Here is a 19,241-nt window from a genome sequence, read left to right on the forward strand (position 1 = left end):
TAGATATTCAGCATCAGCAAAGCCAACTAAACCATCCTTATTATGGTTAGTATAAAACAGACCCAAGTCTTTCGTTCCTTGTAGGTAACGAAGAATATGTTTGATCCCGTTCCAGTGCCTAAGGGTCGGACTGGAGCTGAACCTGGACAGGAGATTCACGGCAAAGGCTATATCAGGCCGGCAAAGGCTATATCAGGCCGTGTATGAGTTGCCAAATACATCAAAGCTCCAATGGCACTGAGGTAAGGCATTTCAGGACCAAGGACATCCTCATCGTCCACCTTGGGACGGAAGGGATCAGTGTCCAGGCCAAGTGATCTCACGACGATGACTTGTCAATGGATGACAATCGGCCATGTTAAACCTCTTGAGTACTTTCTCTGTGTATGCCTTCTGATGCACAAGGATACCATCACTTATGTACTCAAGCTGTAATCCCAAACAGAATTTTGTTTTCCCGAGATCTTTCATCTCAAATTCTTTCTTAAGGTATTCAACCGTTTGGAAAATCTCATCAGAGGTTCCAAGGATGTTCAGATCATCAACATACACAGCTATGATCACGAACCCTTGATTTTCGAATTTATTTATGAAAATACATGGACTGATAAGGTCATTTCTATATCCCTCTTTCTCTAGGTACTCACTGAGTCTATTGTACCACATTCGTCCGGATTTTTTCAGTCCATAAAGAAATTTTTCCAACTTAATACAATGTTGGTCTCGAGAACTCTCTTTGTTTTTCAATTCTATACCCTCTGGGACTTTCACATAAATGTCATTATCCAGTGGACCATAAATGTATGCGGTTACAACATCCATTAACCGCAAATTCAGACCCTCTCTCACGGCCAGACTTATCAAAAATCTGAAGGTCGTAGCATCCACCACAGGGGAGTATGTCTCCTCACAATCTATTCCATGTCTCTGGGAGAATCCTTGTGCAACAAGTCGGGCTTTATACCTCACGACTTCTCCTTTCTCATTTCTCTTTCTCACAAAGACCCATTTGTATCCCACTAGTTTAATATCATGAGGTGTTCGGATTATTGGACCAAACACACCTCTCTTTCTCAGTGATTCTAATTCCACGTTATGGCTTCTTTCCACTTAAGCCAATCTGATCTTTGCATGCATGCATATATAGACGTGGGTTCTTGATCCTCATTATCCATAAGTTCAAGTGCTACTTTATATGCAAATAAATCATCCATGTCGACATGTTTTCTGTTCCACCGTTTTCCAGACAAGACATAGTCCATTGAGATCTCATTATTATCTGCACCATCAGTACCATGAATCTTGGCGTCCCAAGAATCATTGTTTGGCACATCAGTGCTGGCCACATCAGTGGGATCAGGTTTGGCCATGTCTAAAACCGGGTTGGTCACGGCCACATCATGGGCTTGATCGGTCGCGGCCGTGTCTGGTGTCTTATGAACCTCAGTTGCACCTTTTTTTATTTTCTGAGGGTTCTTATCTTTGGAACCTATTGGTCTACCACGTTTCACACGTTGGCTAGACTTTGTAGAAACTTGATTGTGTCCCTCTTGAACATCAATTCTTATTGGTGCATTAGCAGCTGGTATATATGACTTTGTCACTCTTTTTGGGTCAGCAAAGGAATCTGGCAATTGATTAGCTAGATTTTGTAAATGAATGATCTTTTGAACTTCTAGATCACATTCTTGAGTACGAAGATCTTGCCAAGAAATGGATGTTTGATTCCATGAAATTTCTTTTACCATTTTACTGCTATCTCCTCCTAATGTTTGAAGTTCGGATTCATTGAAATGACAATCCGTATATCTGGCCTTAAACAAATCACCCGTAGTTGGCTCAAGATACTTTAAAATCGTGGGGAATCAAATCCAACATATATCTCCATCCTCCTTTGAGGTCCCATCATGGTTCTCTGTGGTGGAGTTATTGGTACATAAACGGCACAGCCGAATGTCCTAAGATGGGATACGTCTGGCTCATGACCCGTAAGTAATTGTAATGGGGAATACTTATGTTCACTTGATGGCCTGATGCGAATGAGCTCGGCCACATGCAGGACGGCGTGTCCCCATGCTGAGACCGGAAGTCTCGACCTCATGAGTAATGGCCGAGCTATGAGCTGTATGCGTTTTATAAATGCCTCGGCCAAGCCGTTTTGTGTATGTACATGTGCCACGGAGTGTTCCACACTTACCCCCATGGACATACAGTAGTCATTAAACGCTTGGGAAGTGAACTCACCAGCATTATCAAGACGTATAGTCTTTAATGGAACATTTGGAAAGTGTGCTCGTGATCGAATTATCTGAGCAAGCAACCTGGCAAAGGCCAAGTTCCTTGTCGACAGGAGGCAGACATGCGACCATCTAGTGGACGCATCTATAAGAACCATTTAATATTGAAATGTCCCACTAGGTGGGTGAATTGGTCCAGAGATGTCTCCTTGAATTCTTTCCAGAAAGTTTATAGTCTCTTTAGTGATTTTAACTGGTGATGGCCTAGAAATAAGTTTCCCTTGGGAACAAGCAGCACAAGATATGTGCTTAGGGATGACTCGTTTCTCTTTAAGGGAATGGCCGTTCGAGTTCATAACCAGTTTACGCATCATGGACGACCCGGGATGACCCAGCCGGTCGTGCCACAAAGTGAAGTTATCGATTGCCTCTTTATTAAAAGTGACATTAGCTTCGATCATACTGACTTTAGTGTGGTAAAGACCAGTAGATAGTGCGGGTATGCATTCTAAGACTTTCTTATTGCCATCGACGAGTTCAAAGATTTGAAGAGATTCTTTGTTTCCCTCGCCCTTGTTTTCAATATGAAATCCATTCATACGAATGTCTTTAAAGCTTAGTAAACTTCTCTTAGATTTCGGTGAATACAAGGCATATGATATCTCAAGATGTGTACCCATAGGCAACATGATATTGACCTGGCCGTGCCCCTCTATGAGGCTAGCAATACCCGCAATGGTTGAGATGTTGGCGTTTTTAAGAGTTAGATTTATGAAGTATCTCTTATCTTTAAGAATCGTGTGGCTTGAGTCAATGTCCACAACGAGTACATCCTTGTTCTCGTTCATCTCTAAAACAAGATTCAAAAGGATGCAACTTAGAGACTTCATATATATAAGGAAAGCTTTTATTTTTATTATATAGGTCTTTTAAAAACAAGTTTAAAATAAAAGACAACATATAATTTAAAAAAAACCACCAAAACATAGAAATCAGATTACAATGTCGAAATCACTTCAGTCTTTAAGACAATCCAAAGTTTCATAACCCATAAGATCGTCCTTATCATGATCGAAGTCTTTTTCATTGTCTTGATAAACTATATGGGCTTCAGGATTCTTCCCTTTCAAACTCTCTTGATAAAGCTCAACAAGATGCTTTGGAGTTCTACAAGTCTTAACCCAATGATTGTCCATTCCACATCTATGGCACACTGATTTAATTGATTTGGTAGAGTGTTGAGGTTTAAACGAAGATCCTCAACCACGACCATGGCCTCGTCCAAATGAGCCACGATCACGTCCCTGATCTCGTCCATTTTGATTACCTCGTCCGCGGCCAAGGGAACTACGGCCACGGCCACGTCCGTATCTACTTCCTCGACCACGGCCATGATAGCGGTTTCCTTGGACATGGTGGGACTCTTTATCGTCCTCAGTGTTGTGTGCTTCAGGTGGTGCTGCTGAGCCAACAGGTCTCATCTCACTGTTTCTCATTAATAACTCATTATTCTGCTCAGCAAGCAAAAGACAAGAAATAAGATCAGCATAGGTCTTAAAACCTTTCTCTTTGCACTGTTGTTGTAACAGCACATTGCTTGTGTGGAAAGTGGAAAAGGTTTTCTCAAGCATATCCTGATTCGTAATACTTTCACCACACAGTTTCAACTTTGAAACGATCTTAAACATGGCCGAGTTGTACTCGTCCACGGACTTATAGTCTTGGATTCTTAGATCCCTCCAATCAGACCGAGCCTTAAGAAAGATCACCGTTCTCTAGTGATCATATCTTGATTTCAATTCGTTCCAAAGCTCTAGTGGATTCTCAATGGTTAGGTATTGATCCTTGAGACTCTCAGCTAGATCTTGACGAATGATCAAGATGGCTCTGTAACGATCTTTCTCATTTGAGTTGTTGTCCTCGGTGATACATTCACCGAGACCTTTGGATTTCAATATGATCTTGGTATCAAGCGCTCACTGAAGGTGATTGTCTCCAGAGACATTTAGGGCAGCAAAATCTAAGTTACTGATTTTCGACATCTGAAATCATAGATAATATAGGTCTTTTTTTTAGAAATAAGAGTTTTAGTTTTAAAACATTCAAGTAAAGCCTAATGGCCAAAGTATATGCCTTACGGCCAAGAAGAAGCCACACGGCCAAGTAGAAGCCACACAGCCAAGATTCAATTTAGGTTTAATGCATATAGTTTTACATGTAATTGCAATCCTAAGGCGGTTGATTTCTATCAGTTCATGATTCAATCAAAACAAACAAATCAATCCGCCAAGTAATGGAACAAGCCACATGGCTATTTAGTTCAATTCAATATCATCTCTAGAATTAGATCTAAGTTCAATTACAATCAATCAGTAGTGATCAGGTTCAGATATGGATGCAACAAGGCCGCACAGCCACAGATGATAATCTAGAATAATTAACCTAGAATGTATTAAGGCCACACGGCCACAGTCTGATTCGATTTCAAAGTGATAAAACTAGGTCATTAGGGTTTTAAACCAAGTCAAGCAATTCATATTCAAGTTTAAATAATCCTAATCAATATTTCTAGGTGATCAAGCAAACAATTAAGTTTCAAATAAAAATTAAAACCGATTTTCCAATTTAGGGTTTTAGGGATTTCGAAACTTTGATCTTCGATCAAAGGGATTTGATTTGAGATTCAAAACCTTTAAGATTATGATTTTAATTGATCAATGGATCAATCTCGATTTAGGGTTTAGGGGATCAGACTTATTCGAGCTCCGATTTACTCTTTTAGGGTTTGATCTATTATCCTAGGGTTTTATCTTAGAGATTAGTTTTTAAGGTTTCAATCTTTACAAACAATCCAAGTTCAATTCTCATGTTCTTAGAATTAGGGTTACCTTTTGTTTGCAGATTGTAGAACCGGACCACCAAGAGAATCTCGAGCTGGACGGTCGCGTGCTGAGGCGGGACACGTCTGATCGGGAACGCGAGCAGGCTGCTTCCTATCGGGTTGCGAGCTGGCTGATCGGGGATGTAAGCTGAGAACGGATGGAGCTGAGGCTGATCGGATGAATACGAGCTGGAATGCTTGCAAGAATAGATTAGGGTTCGTCGGGTTAGGGTTCAAGGTCGCCGGCTTGGTTTATGGTTTAGGAGTTTTTTCGATTAGGTTTTTAGGCTCAGGGTGTTTAGGGACTCTCGTGCTGATAACATGTTGTGAAACAATAGATTTAGAGCCGAATGTTTCTATATATTATTAATGAATAATTGTTCCCTTTATATAGGGGATTACAAGATAAGTAAAAAGGAAAATATCCAAAACCTAAACCAACTAGGATTTAGGAAAAACTACTAATACATAATATGGAAAGATTACAAAGAAAGGAAATTCCTAATCATACAAGAAAAAGGAAAACATGTATGTAGCCGGCTCTCTCTCTCCTCAATAGGCCGACTCTCTCTCCTCTCTTTCTCCTGCGGATGGACCGGTTTATGGATCGGACCGGTTATGGACATCTATCAATTGATTTATAACACATACATGTGGTTAGAGTGAGTATCCATATTACATACATGGTAAACTAATACAAAAACTGTATGCTAACAAATCTATTTGAATGTGTATAATTATTTTATATCGGCTACGTGATATATTGTCTGAGTTTCTGTAAAATAAAAACACACATCAAAAAATCGGGACTGAACTAGATAACCAAACGATCATATCCCCTATATATTATTTGAGAAGCATTATAACTTCTTTTTGTAGTCACATGTTATCACTAAAATGATTCTTAGAATCATTAGATAAATATGTTGGTCCATCTAATTATATAATAAGTTTTTTATTAAACTAACAATAAATTCATCATTAATGTACCTTATTATTTCTTTAAATAAAATTTACGGAATTGCCTAATGTGGCTAAAGTATATATGACAATTAATAATTTTGAATAATAAAAATTTGATAAAAAATAGTGTATCTTCTATCATATTTATTTAATTTTAAACTATTAAATAAATTAAACAACCACAATAACCATATAATAAAAATTTAGATTTTTATGTATATCTTATATTTTGAATTTTTACAAACGGCTATAAATTACTAAAACTGTTAAAAGTCTCACATTCAAATTTTATTATCCATGGTTTAAAATTTTTATTATCACAAAATACAAATGATTACAAAAATTATATAAGTAAAAAGTCTAATTTAATTAATTATTAAGATTAATATATATATATATATATATATCTTTTTAAATTAAATTATACACCATATAAAATATAATATTTTAGTTTCAAAATTTACTTTGAACAATTTTTTTGATAAAAGTTTTGAACAATCATTGACAACTAAATTTTTTTAAAAAATTATAAATTATTAAAACTATTAATCTGACAATGAAAATTTTGTTATCAGTAATTTATTTTTTTTCTATAAAAGATACAAATGGTCAAAAAAACTATATGAATAGAAATCATCATTAATAAACATTAATATTAAAAATATACTAAAATATATTATCTATGTTAATATCATTTAAATTTAATAACATATCCTATTAAATATAAAAAAAATATATTTTTTAGATCAACAAAATTGATTTATATGTTCGCACCAATTTAATTATATATTTAATAGTTACTGACTTTTAATTATTTAATATATATTTATTATTTCATAATATGTAAAAATATTTAATACATAAATAATTTTTATATATAATGTTGATTCCGCGCAAGACGCGGATCTTAACCTAGTACCTAAATACAAGTAAACAAAAACGTACCCTATTTTTCCAAGAATTCATTCACTTCCCTTAACTTTATAGGGCTTTCTATAAGAAGGGTTCATCTTTCCATTTCTGTGAAATGACCCGGTCTCCCCTAAAGATTAATAAATTGAACATCAAATAATTCCTCGTTTTTAAAGTGTGGGTCAACATCACGTATAAACTAAATGGTTTATTTTATCTTATATACATATATTACAGACCAGGGAACCAGGGATGCAAAGTTTTAATAAGATCCCGACGAGCCAGACAAAGTTTGTTCAAAGATTTTTATGGACCTATAGTACCACGAATTAAAAGATAAAAGGATCAATTTGAAAGCCTTCCGAAGTAAGGGGGTGAAAAAGGAAAATACGGCGATATAATCAGGAAATAGCTGTAAAAACGAAACATGACTATTTTGTTAAGCGACCTTCGTTCGATCCCACACTTCCGGCGAACTAGAATCTGAGCAATCGGAGTTCCCAACACTTCTCCGGAACCCTAATTTATTTCCTCCGACGAGATAAAGCTTCCGTTTATTCGCTAAGGGCCAGCGCGTGATTTCGACTCTCCTTTCGCGAGATCAGCAATGTCCGGAAGAAATCGCGGATCGTACGGCGGCTTACAACCTCCGATCAACCAACCGGCTTTCGTCAGAGGCTTAGGAGGACACGCACCTCATCCTCATCCTCATCCTCATCCTCATCCCCCTCGCCCCATAGACGACAACAGGGAACTCCCCCAATTCAGAAACCATCATCCTCAACACCACCACTCAATCATCGAAGACCGAATCGCATCTCAAAACCAAGACGTGCAGGGCTTACTCGCCGATAACCAGAGGCTCGCCGCGACGCACGTCGCGCTTAAGCAGGAGCTGGAAGTAGCGCAGCACGAGCTGCAGAGGATGATGCATTATATTGATTCGTTGAGAGCCGAGGAAGATATAATGATGAGGGAGATGTACGATAAGTCTAGGCGGTGCGAAGTGGAGCTGCATCAGGTCGAGGCGTTGCGCGCTGATGTTCAGAAGGTTAGGGCTGATATCAAGGAGCTTACTTCGAGCAGGCAGGAGCTTACGAGTCAGGTTCATTTGATGACTCAAGATTTGGTGAGGCTCACGGCGGAGTTGCAGCAGATACCGACGTTGACTGCGGAGATTGAGAACACTAAGCAAGAGCTGCAACGCGCAAGGTTTGAACTTGTTCTTTTAAGATTTTGCCTTTGTTCGTGTTTTGAGTTAATGTGGTTTCTGTTGTTTTGTAGAGCGGCGATTGATTATGAGAAGAAAGGGTATGCGGAGAATTACGAGCACGGGAAAGTTATGGAGCAGAAACTAGTTGCGATGGCCCGGGAACTCGAGAAGCTTCGAGCTGAGATTGCTAACTCGGAGAGTAGAGCTCATGCTACTGGTCCTGTTGGGAATCCTGGTATGGTAAACTTGATTAACTATGAATAAAATCATATGACAATGTTAGTTGATTTCACAAGTTGGAAGGAAGAGTAACTACTAGCAATCTACAGTTGAATGCGTTAGTGTTAATGCAAAAATGTTGTTTTTTTATCAGGTGGAGTTGGTTATGGTGGTGGGTATGGAAACCATGATCCTGCTGGGTATGCTGTGAATCCTTATCAACCCAACTATGCCATGAATCCTGTAAGTTACATTTTTTTTTTATACATTTCTTGTGGGAATCTCTTGTTTAGTTTTTGACCAAGAGAGAGAGAGAGCATTGCGTGGGAGGGTATAGTAATTTTGAAAGATAGTATGACTGAATTTACCATAGTTCTGTTTAAGCAGTTTAATACATTTGTTTGAACTTTGAATCCTTGGATAAGAACCAAGGTACATTAGCCAATAGTAGAGCCTAAGGTTCAAGCAAGTCAATCTGAGCTAACCAGAAGTAGCTCAATGTACATTTTAGAAAAATCTGGAGTCACTCATCAATGGAGATGTGGTCCATGAAACGTGTGACAGAATATCTATCTGAACGACCACTATTCTCACATATCTCATCTTCTTGTAGTTTTAGGTGCATACATATTATACACACATATTTAAAGTAATGTGCTCATAATGATGGTTCAGGCACAAGCACAGGGAGGCGTTGAAGGCTATTATCCTCCTCCATATGGAGCAGCACCCACTGCCTGGGCGGGTGGCTATGATCCGCAGCTGCAGCAGCAACAACAGTATTATCCACAACAAGGACAAGGACAGGGATGAAAATGTCAAAGTCGTCTATTTCCCCGACACCAACTCGTAAATTTTAAAAACAAAGCAAGCCTCCCTTCTCTTGTAAACTTTGCTGTGTTATTTTTGGGCGTATAAGCAAAATTCAGAACAAACCAATGTATTAAAGTTTTTTTATTATGAAAAAAAGGAATGAAAGCCTACAGTACTTTTCTTAAACAAGCCCATTAGTATCTGAAAAGGGCCTAATTTAAGCCCACTTGAAACCACCTCCCCAAGTCCATGCATTAGGCTTATAAACATAAATTGGCGGGTAAATTTCTAAATTTTAATTTCGGTTTTATGAGAAAAATAATTTCAAAGGGAACAAAAGTTTCAGAAAAGTGGCGGGTATTTGTTTCCCACTCACGTTTCATTAAAAAGCCATAACCAAAACAATACAGGCGGCAAAGTAATGATTTCGATCTCCCTTTTTAATATCTCTGCGATCTACCAGACTGTTCACACAATCCCCAATCCTTCATTAGAGATCTGAAGTAGAAGAAGAAAGCAATGGATGCTCAGTATCAGAACTTACCTCCTCTCAAACGATTGAGATTGATGCAGCGAGATCTCGAGCTTGCGCACCAGCAGCAGCAGAAGCTACCGAGCCAACCTGAGGTGAAGCCGTCGCAGTTGCCGGGGAAGAAGAGGAAGCATTCTCGTGTTGATTACGATGAAGACTGCGAGAACTCCGCCCCCGCTTACCGTTGTCTCCCGGCGAAGAAGAGGATCTGGGCGTTCGATCCAGATCTGCTCACCGGTACTCCCTTTTCACCTTTCGATCTGAATGTTGAGTATACGCCTTGTGTAGACGAGGGCGGAATCGAGAAGGAGAAGAAGAAGCATCCACCTCCATTGGTTGAATCGAATCCACAAGAAGAGGATGATAAAGAGAATATTGATCCTCTAGGGGAAGAAAAAGCTTTAGATCTCTCCGATTCGATACCTGAAGACGAAGATGGTATCATGTGTGCTGTATGTCAAAGCACAGATGGCGATCCCTCAAATCCAATCGTCTTCTGCGACGGTTGCGACTTAATGGTCCACGCTTCGTGTTATGGTAGCCCTCTGGTTAAAGCCATACCAGAAGGTGATTGGTTTTGCAGTCTATGTACTGAGTCAACGTCATTGAAGAAGAGAGAGAAGCCTTTCTCTTGCTGCTTGTGTACGACCAAAGGTGGAGCCATGAAGCCCACTAAGGATGGTCGTTGGGCTCACATCACTTGCTCGCTGTTCGTGCCGGAGGTCTACTTTGAGGATCCTGAAGGAAGGGAAGGGATTTGTTGCAGCGAGATTCCGAGTAAGAGGTGGAAAGAGAGGTGTTATTTGTGCAAGGTTAGACGCGGGTGTGTTATCGAGTGTTCGGAGATGAAGTGTGAGCTGGCTTTTCATGTTACTTGTGGGTTGAAGGAAGATCTTTGCATTGAGTACCGTGAAGGCAAGAGGAGTGGTGGTATTGTTGTTGGTTTCTGCAGTGAGCATACTAAACTTTGGGAAAGGGTAAGATTTGCATCATACTTATCTGTTCTGTTGAGTTGTGTATTTGAGTGTAGGGCTTAGTTTTGATGATTGTTTTTGTTTGTCAGCAACAGGAGAGTGGAAAGTACAAGATTGTTGCCAGAGATTAAGATAACAAGTAGCAGAATACTGGAAGGCCAACTCTGAGAAGCCTCATTTGATGTTTTGATTGTTTTATAAAATTTTTTCTTTCTTATTTCATAGTTATCTGATCGGTGACTAGCTGGTTCTCCATTCTTGTCAAGTTTGTGTTTTTTTCTTTTTCTGGAGTCTATGTCATGTTCTGTGTTGGCTTGTTTTAAGCTGCACAAGGCTAAAACTTGGTCAATCTATTTATACCTCGTTGTATCTTTTCTCGTTTATGTCATAATAACATTTTCTTTTGGAAGATGGATCAGGATGTTTGGTCATGTTCTGCTCTTCACTCAGCTAAACAAAATCATTGTGCTTGTACTTCGAAACACTTCTAATGACATACATCCTTATTAGTATATTGAAAAATATATCAAAGTATGGTTAAGGCATTTAGGGATGTAAATCTATCAATTTTATTAGTGTGATAATTTGGTAAAGCCTCTATACTCGGATGATAAATATGGAGATATATCTCTATTGGTTCTTGTCATTTAGACTGATAGATCAGGAAGTTCAGTGACTTTGGTGTCCTAGTCAAGTTTAGCAGATTGCACTAGACGTAAGATCTTGGCAAGCAAGTGCCTCACAACTCAAAGATTGTTTCTCTGAGAACATGTTAACCAAATTAAAACTAGCAAAAGACCTCTTCATTCAAATTCTTCTTACTCGATGGCTACAATAAATCCTCTGAGCAACTAAACGCTAATGTCAAAAATTAATTCCGTTGGTTTACCCAAAACCTGATAACCTAACCGGAATCTCGTACCGGTGATGCGTTTGTGCCGCCGTCTCTAAACAATACAAACAGGAAAAAAACAATTTTGTCCGACCACCGGAGCTGCAACAACGAACTAATCTGATTGTCTTAGCTAAAATCAAAGTTCATGTTCTTCAGAACCCTAGTATAACAGGGTTTCAATAAAGTGTAGTGATTATTTTTCGCGCAGATTTGCATCCAAAACGTCAGTTCTGATTCAGAAAACGGAAGCAATCGAACCCAGAAGAAACCGATCTAGAAAATTTTCAAAAAGCTGGAAACTTTCTCTTCCACGCAGATTTGTTTCCTAAACTTCATTTACGGTTCCCGAGAACTTTCAAGAACCCTAAGAAACGAAAACCCAGAAAAACATAACGCAGGAGACCCTAAAACTCAAAACACAGAAGAACAGATGAAGAAGATGAAATCGATTTTGAAAATTTTGGGGAAAAAAAAAATTTGGACCATTTCTCGATTTGTGCGTGTCATCCTTGCGCAGGGGCCATGCTAATCTTCTCTGTATCGTTCCAATTTTATCGGATGTCCCCGAAGGGACAATCATCTTCGTGACTCCATCGCTATATAAACTTGGCTTCTTTTCTTCACTCAAGCGATGTGGGACTTTTAAGTTGTTAACTGTTGTCTTTTAAACCTTAAATGGGCCTATTTATCACAAGGCCTCCCTTCCTATTAATTGTATTAAGCCCATTAACGTTATCTTCCATATTCTCTAACCATTGTCCAAGTAGATTTTATGCTGTATATAAAGCTCAATTTCAAATACTAGAATCTGAAAGTAGTACATGAGCTCAAGCCAGAGCATTGCTGAGGTTATGTATTGATGTCTAATGTATATGTAGATGCTGGGAAATACGAGCAAGTTTTGGACGTTAGGGACATGATGAAACAACGGAATGCGAAGAAGAACCAGGTTACAGCTGGATTGAGGTCAAGAATGAACATTCACATGTAACATAGACTACATAGTAATGGCCTCGAAGACTACAACTAATTTTAGGTAAGTCATAAGATCCTTATATCAAAGCATCATAACCATAAGATCAACCTTTGAGTTATAATAAGTTTACTAATTATGTTGTGCGATAGACAATCGTTTCCGGACTTGAGAGAATGTAGAAACCAACAACAATTTGAGGTCATGCTAAATTGTTTGGCCATTACTATGTCACATGAGAAAAAGACACAAGCGCACATTTGGCACCGAGAGACATTTGGTGGGGTTAAAAACTGAAACTTTTTTTATTATTACACAATCTCTCAAATGTGTTCAAGTCAGGGCTTGATCTGAATAATACTTTACATTATACAATGACTAAACATTGGGGGAGAGTTTCTGAGCAATCAAATAACCTGACACCAACAAATCTGCTAAATAATTCTTTAAGACATGCCGTACCCAACCGTGCCTACGCTCCGGTGCGCTGCTACCGCAACCGCAGCGGCTCCAGCAGGACCATACTGGGATTGTGCATGCAACAGCTTAGCATCAATACCCACCTTATGCTGTGTTTGTTGCACATAAGGGTTTGGGTTCAGCTCAGCTGGCTTTGCAGAGTTGCATTGGGTGGGAACAAACTGCGGTTTTGCTTGAGACGCAGCTTCTGTACCAAGGCGCTTCTCTTGGTTCATGGTGGTGTTGGGATTAAAGAAACAGTTAGGAGATACGGTCTGTTGTGGAGTGGTTCTGTAATAAGTTGATGTCCTTGCATCATACGACGACGAGTCTTTGAGGTTCCTGTTATTCTCATAAGTTAGAGATGATGATTCCACTGCACGGCCTGGTCTGCCTGAAGGTATCCTTGGAGGAGGTCCTAAAGGTTTAGTTGAAGTGGACGGAACTACATTTCTTGAAGGATCAAAAGAGACATGTCGTCGAGACTCTGGAGGTTGAGCATTGGAGGTCGTCACTACACCAGGGTGAACTGTAGATCTACAGAGATGAATGAAGATGCAGAGATTAAATAACAAGCGCCATACTAAATAAAAAAGAGAGATGTATATTCTGAATGGCATACCGTGGAAGTGAAGCATGCTTTCTCTCTGGAGGTATGATTGGTCCACCTTTACCGCTATTTTCTTCCAAGTAAGCAAACTGTTTCCTCAGATGACCGATGGCGCTGCAAATATCCAAAAACCAATCGGTCAGCGAAGGTGAATAACAAGAGAGTTTGAAAGGTAGAGACAATGGTTTTATAAAGAGGAAGTAAGAACCTAGGATATAAGAAACTTGAGCCTTCAGAACCGTTCATATAATCCTTAAGCAGCTGAGGATGGTATTCTAGTATCTCCCTGTATATTAGCTCTCTAATGTCATCCTTTGTCAACCTTCTTCTTTCAAACTCAAACTCCATCTTCGAGATTGGCTGACAAGAAGGCTCTCTCTCAACCTTTGCTAGACCCTTAAAGTAAGGATCAGCCAGCGCCTCTGTAGCAGTGGGCCTATCCTTTGGATCAAAAGCCAACAGTCTTTGCAATAGCCGCAACGCTAATGGATCTGCATTAGGAAACTTTTGAGAGAAAGGGACAAGACTCTTCTTCCTCATTTCTCCCAAGTATTTTCTAGCCTTTTCGTTTCGAACCTGCATCAGAGATTATATCATTAGTACTACTTCTACATGCATTCTCCCAGCAAAACTTGGTAATGTGGAAGTCAAAAAGGAACATACTCCTGCAATGGTCTCAGACTTTGGTGTCCCAAGAAGATCGGTAATCAACTCTAACTGATGAACAACACTTTTCCCAGGAAACAAAGGCTTCCCTAATAACACCTCCGCAAAGATGCAACCAATGCTCCATACGTCAATAGCTGGTGTATACTGCAAAACATACAAAACTATTTAGCAAAAGAAACCACTCAACTACAATGAGCATAGCCTGACACAAGTGGTAGTTAAGGTTTTTAGCTTCTGGCATTGGCCACAGCTCTTAACTTATAGAGTACCACATAGAAGAAGATGATAACAAGTACCTTAGAACAGAATGAGCCACAAAGCTCAGGAGCCCTGTACCATCTTGTAGCAACATAATCCTGAAACAAGACAGAGAAGGAAAAATTCAAACACACTGGAGAGATTACCAAAACTGAATATATAATTAAGAGAAAGGTGCAGACCGTCCAAAAGACTGTTGTGGGCGTATCATTAAACGACACTCTCGCTAATCCAAAGTCACAAACTTTCAACTTGCAATTAGCATTAGCCAGAATATTCTTCGGTTTAAGATCACGATGATAAACATTAGCTGCACGAACACAAAAACATAATCCAGTTAAAATCAACAAGTTTTTACTTAAAAAAAAAAAAGCAAAAAATCTTATAAAGAATTAAGACAATCACATCATCCACCTGTATGCATATACTTCAAGGCACGAAGCATCTGATAAAGAAAAAACTGGTGATGCTCCTTAGTCAAGTCATCGTTAGCTTTGATGACTTGGTGCAGATCCGACTCCATGAGCTCAAACACGACGTAAATGTCTTTGAACTCTCTCTTGGAAGGCGGAAGCATGATGCTTTTGATCTCGACTATATCTGGGTGACGTAGGAGACGGAGAAGCTTCACCTCGCGGAGGATGCGGAGCGCGTCGGAGATGTGTTCGAAGACGTCGTTGATCTTCTTTATCGCGACTCTCTCTCCCGTGTGGGTGTCGATGGCCGCGCAGACAACTCCGTAGCTTCCTTTCCCGATCACTTCGAGGATCTGGTAACGGTTCGCGTCGCCGTACTCGGTGAAAAAGTCCACCTCTTTCATGTTCTGTATGGATCAAGAATCCAAGAAAACACAACTCGAACTCAGCGAAAGGAAGATACTTTAAGAAAGTGAGCGAGAGAGAGAGAGAGACCGAACCTTCTTCACCTGACCTTGTTGCATCGTTCTTAGCAGCCAATTAGTATAAAGGTGAGCACTTTCGACGGACCCAGATGAAAATACAGCTCAACAACCTTATCGTCTTCCTCAGATTCAAAAACCCAAATCTCAGAACCTTAAAAACCCTTCGAAAATGGCAATTCTTGGAATCACACAAAACCCTAACGATGCTCAAGATCCAGAGATTGGAGAAGAAGAGGAAGAGAGGATAGAAAAAAGCCGAAGATGAGAGATGTTTGTTTGGTTTGGTTTTATATAATAACAGATTGTGATTTTTTGTTTCCGTGTTTTCTAATTATAGCAATTTTCGTGGTACTTATTTGCGTACGAGAGACAGGTCACGCGGAACAGACAATGGCATTCTTGTAATTTTGTTGCAACTCTGAGCCGTGTTTAGTTTTGGTTAGGTCCACTGTCGGTGATCTCTTCCGGCAACCACCCCCCATGGACCGTTTTACTATTTAAATATTTCTATGTTGCAACCCTCAGACTATTTATTAATCAAAATTTACTCTCTCTTTTTTATCGTGCGATTAATTTAGTCCCTATGAGTTTGATTAATTCTTGGTAATATATTGCTTTCTAGCTATTTTTTTACCAAAAAGTTGTTCGCTTGATCCCTGTCATTGATGATGTTTCAGTCAATAAATTTGATTAAAACGTAATAAATCCAACAAATTTTAATATGTATAGCCGTAAGTTTTACCTAATCATCGTTAATGTTTCACGTGTGTACACATGGACATGGTGCTGTTTATATAGAATATCTTAAAACATAAACAAATGTTTTGTGTTTGCCAGAAGTCGTCTAAAAAATACTATAATAATACTAGCAATTACGATTACATATTATAAAACGAGAAGACTTAAGTGTGAAAAAACAAAAGATAATGACCATTGCAAGCGACCTGTGGTTGTTGCCGCTAGAACGTTAAGATCAAATAAAATAAGATTGCAAGTCTCATTGGTGTCTCTGGCTCTCTCCTTCTCTCAAGGAAAAAAAAATGAATGATAAAAACATTAGAATACTTGTGAAAATAACAGATTTTTTTATATGTGAGGTCAATTATGAAAATTGTCGTTGGTTTCTTACTTTTGTACTTTGAATCTAGGGAAATTAGGCCGTATAACCAGCAAAAAAATTATAATTCAATTTATAGCTAAAACCCTTATTTTATCACTGTATCATGTGTAACTGGTAATATTGCCATATTGCACTCTATTGTAACCGGCAAAACCCGCCGAAAAAAATAAATTAATAATCATTATATTTTAAAAATATTTTGTGTCCACCGGAAAGTCACACATCCACACATTGTTTATTCTCTGTTTCTTCATCTTCCTCTCTGTCTTTGTCTCTCTCTCAAATTTCTGGTTTTTTTTATACGACGAACACATAAATCTCTATCACATAGCTTCAATCACCTTTATATGTACAACCAGCACATCCATCATCATCATTTGTTTCATCGTCGCCACCATATTCGCTCCGTCATCATCTCCGTAATTTTTACTTTTCTTCTTTTTCGAGAAGTTGAATCGTTTGATTCTCATATTTGGGAGAGCGCAATGAGACGGATACGATTACCAGAGTTTATTTTTGCAGCAGTATAGCGTCTTCGCATTCTTGGTGGGTGACTGAAGGAAAGGTTTCTCTGATTGTGAAATCGATGGTGTCTTGTCTGACGGAAGAGGAGAGGCGGAAACGTGAAGTAAACATCGGCCAATTCTTCTTCCCAGATGTGTCTTGTTGTTTTCTACCCCTTTGTTACTATACTATTTTATCATGTTCCATTTCATTTGACGATTAATAAAGAGAGTTCTATTTTGTTTAGAAATATAGTTTGTAATTTTCTTAATATCTAACTATCGTTACTTGTTTTTGAATCTGTAAAATTAGTACTGTGATCTATATTGTATAGTTTAATATTATATAATATAATTTAATATTACATAATATTGTGTACATTTTTATATTTTGATATTTGGGTTTAGGGTTTAGTAATTACGGTTTAGAGTTTAGTTTTAGAAGGTGAGGGGTATGGTTGGAGTCATCATTAACTTCTTTCATACAATTATAGACATTTCATAATATCACCAGTATGTACTATGCTATTTATTTTGTTCTATTCTATTACGGTTTAGGGTTTAGTAATTATGGTTTAGGGTTTAGTTTTAGAAGGTGAGGGGTATGGTTGAAGTCATCATTAACTTCTTTCATACAATTATAGACATTCCATAATGTCACCAGTATGTACTATGCTATTTATTTTGTTATATTCTATTTGGGTTTAGGATTTATATTTGAGTTTATGGTTTGTATTTGGGTTTAGGGTTTAGTGATTAGGGTTTACGATTTAGAATTTAGGGGTTGGATGGGGTTGGGATAAAGTTTAATATCTAGATTATAGGGGTTGAGATAGAGTTGATTTCCTATACTATTTAAAAATTATGAATATGTAGTAGTTTACATTGGTTTATTGATAATGGTTTAGGGTTTAGTGTTTAAAAGTTGGAAATGTGTTTAGTATTTAGGAGTTGTGTCTGGGGTTAGAATTTAATATTACATAATATTATGTACTTTTTAGATTTTGATATATGGGTTAGGGTTTAGTGATTTGGGTTTAGGGTTTAGTATTTAAAAAGTGAGAGAGTATGGTTGGGCTCAGTATTAACTTCTTCCATGCAATCATAAACATTTCATAATTTAATCAATATGTACTATGTTATTTCTTTTGTTCCATTCTATTTGGGTTTAGAGTTTTATGTTTGGGTTTAAGGTTTACTGATTTGGGTTCCGGTTTTGTATTGAGGAGTTAGGGTGGGATTGAGAGACGGTTTAATATCTAAAGATTGTGGTTGAGTTATGTTTAGTATTTAGAGGTTGTAGGACTACATTAAGAATATGGTATAGAACACTCGGTACATATGCATGTGATCAATAAATGTCTACGTGGATGACTCCTCTTTCTTTTATTTGGAATAGTTTTTAAGTGTTCTTGACCTTATATTCTATTGGCCACGTTATTTCTTCCACACACTTACCTGATACCTCTAAAGAGAAAGGACAAAACCGGATACTTTGTGGCATAAATGTTAGAAACTACATTATATCAAAATCAATAACATTTACCTAATTTGTATTGAAAATATAGCTAGTTCGCAAATAAACGCTTGAATGTATCTGATAAGTGTATATATAGAGCCTTAAAACTTCTTTTGTTTTCTTTTGAGAAAAGAGCCGTAAAACTTACCTAATCATCGTTAACGTTTCACGTGTATACACATGGCACTGTTTATATATATATATCATAAACACATAAAGAAACGTTTTGGGTAAGCCTGAAGTCACTACAAGAAAACATCGGTATTCTGACGGACATTCCGACGGAAAATGAAATCCTCGGAATTTCTTCGGAATATACCGACGGAATTCCGAGGAAACATCAATCCGTCGGAATATTCCGAGGAAATTCCGACGAACTAGTGATCGATCGATGCGTTTTTGGACATATATCCATCGATCGATCCGTTTATAAAAAAACATTCGAGATTTTGAAACCCCAAACACTAGTTCCTCAGAATTTCCTCGGAATATTCCGAGGAAATTATAAGGAAGAAAAGGGTTTCCTCGGAATTCCCTCGGAATATTCCGAGGAAATTCCGAGGAAACCCAAATTTTGGGTTTCCTCGGAA

The 19,241-nt window shown here is 38.3% G+C and overlaps 3 protein-coding genes across 4 annotated transcripts; 2 read left to right on the forward strand and 1 right to left on the reverse strand.

Annotated features, from left to right (window-relative positions):
* The first annotated feature begins 7,410 nt into the window (after positions 1-7,410).
* LOC106343823 (protein FLX-like 1) lies at positions 7,411-9,413 on the forward strand. Its single transcript, XM_013783149.1, has 4 exons — positions 7,411-8,205; positions 8,278-8,441; positions 8,580-8,668; positions 9,101-9,413. The coding sequence occupies exons 1-4, from the start codon at positions 7,601-7,603 to the stop codon at positions 9,236-9,238; spliced, it is 996 nt and encodes a 331-aa protein (XP_013638603.1). The 5' UTR covers positions 7,411-7,600; the 3' UTR covers positions 9,239-9,413.
* Positions 9,414-9,655: 242 nt separating this feature from the next.
* Positions 9,656-11,159, forward strand: LOC106293089 (protein Jade-1-like). Of its 2 annotated transcripts, none has more exons than XM_013728761.1 (2): positions 9,656-10,747; positions 10,840-11,159. In XM_013728761.1, the coding sequence occupies exons 1-2, from the start codon at positions 9,758-9,760 to the stop codon at positions 10,873-10,875; spliced, it is 1,026 nt and encodes a 341-aa protein (XP_013584215.1). In that variant the 5' UTR covers positions 9,656-9,757; the 3' UTR covers positions 10,876-11,159. The 2 variants fall into 2 exon arrangements, with proteins under 2 accessions (XP_013584215.1, XP_013584213.1); XM_013728759.1 differs by having other exon boundaries at positions 9,659-10,747; positions 10,834-11,159.
* A 1,736-nt stretch (positions 11,160-12,895) lies between these two features.
* LOC106295802 (mitogen-activated protein kinase 19-like) lies at positions 12,896-15,817 on the reverse strand. The gene is made up of 8 exons (XM_013731790.1): positions 15,525-15,817; positions 15,023-15,431; positions 14,791-14,918; positions 14,647-14,706; positions 14,345-14,494; positions 13,890-14,257; positions 13,694-13,795; positions 12,896-13,608 (listed from the first exon to the last, which is right to left on the reverse strand). Exons 1-8 carry the CDS (start codon positions 15,546-15,548, stop codon positions 13,059-13,061), a joined length of 1,791 nt encoding a protein of 596 aa, XP_013587244.1. The 5' UTR covers positions 15,549-15,817; the 3' UTR covers positions 12,896-13,058.
* Between the last annotated feature and the right edge of the window lie 3,424 nt (positions 15,818-19,241).

Source organism: Brassica oleracea, chromosome C5 (genome assembly GCF_000695525.1).
Source record: "Brassica oleracea var. oleracea cultivar TO1000 chromosome C5, BOL, whole genome shotgun sequence".
Lineage (NCBI taxonomy): Eukaryota > Viridiplantae > Streptophyta > Magnoliopsida > Brassicales > Brassicaceae > Brassica > Brassica oleracea.

Coding starts and splice junctions, on each gene's coding strand:
- LOC106343823 (XM_013783149.1), top strand. CDS start 7,601: ATGTCCGGAAGAAATCGCGGATCGTACGGCGGCTTACAACCTCCGATC. Junction 8,206..8,277: donor CAAGAGCTGCAACGCGCAAG/GTTTGAACTTGT, acceptor GTTGTTTTGTAG/AGCGGCGATTGATTATGAGA. Junction 8,669..9,100: donor CCAACTATGCCATGAATCCT/GTAAGTTACATT, acceptor ATGATGGTTCAG/GCACAAGCACAGGGAGGCGT.
- LOC106293089 (XM_013728759.1), top strand. CDS start 9,758: ATGGATGCTCAGTATCAGAACTTACCTCCTCTCAAACGATTGAGATTG. Junction 10,748..10,833: donor ATACTAAACTTTGGGAAAGG/GTAAGATTTGCA, acceptor TTTGTTTGTCAG/CAACAGGAGAGTGGAAAGTA.
- LOC106295802 (XM_013731790.1), bottom strand. CDS start 15,548: ATGCAACAAGGTCAGGTGAAGAAG. Junction 14,919..15,022: donor CTTGAAGTATATGCATACAG/GTGGATGATGTG, acceptor GTGTTCGTGCAG/CTAATGTTTATCATCGTGAT. Junction 13,796..13,889: donor TCAAGTTTCTTATATCCTAG/GTTCTTACTTCC, acceptor GGATATTTGCAG/CGCCATCGGTCATCTGAGGA.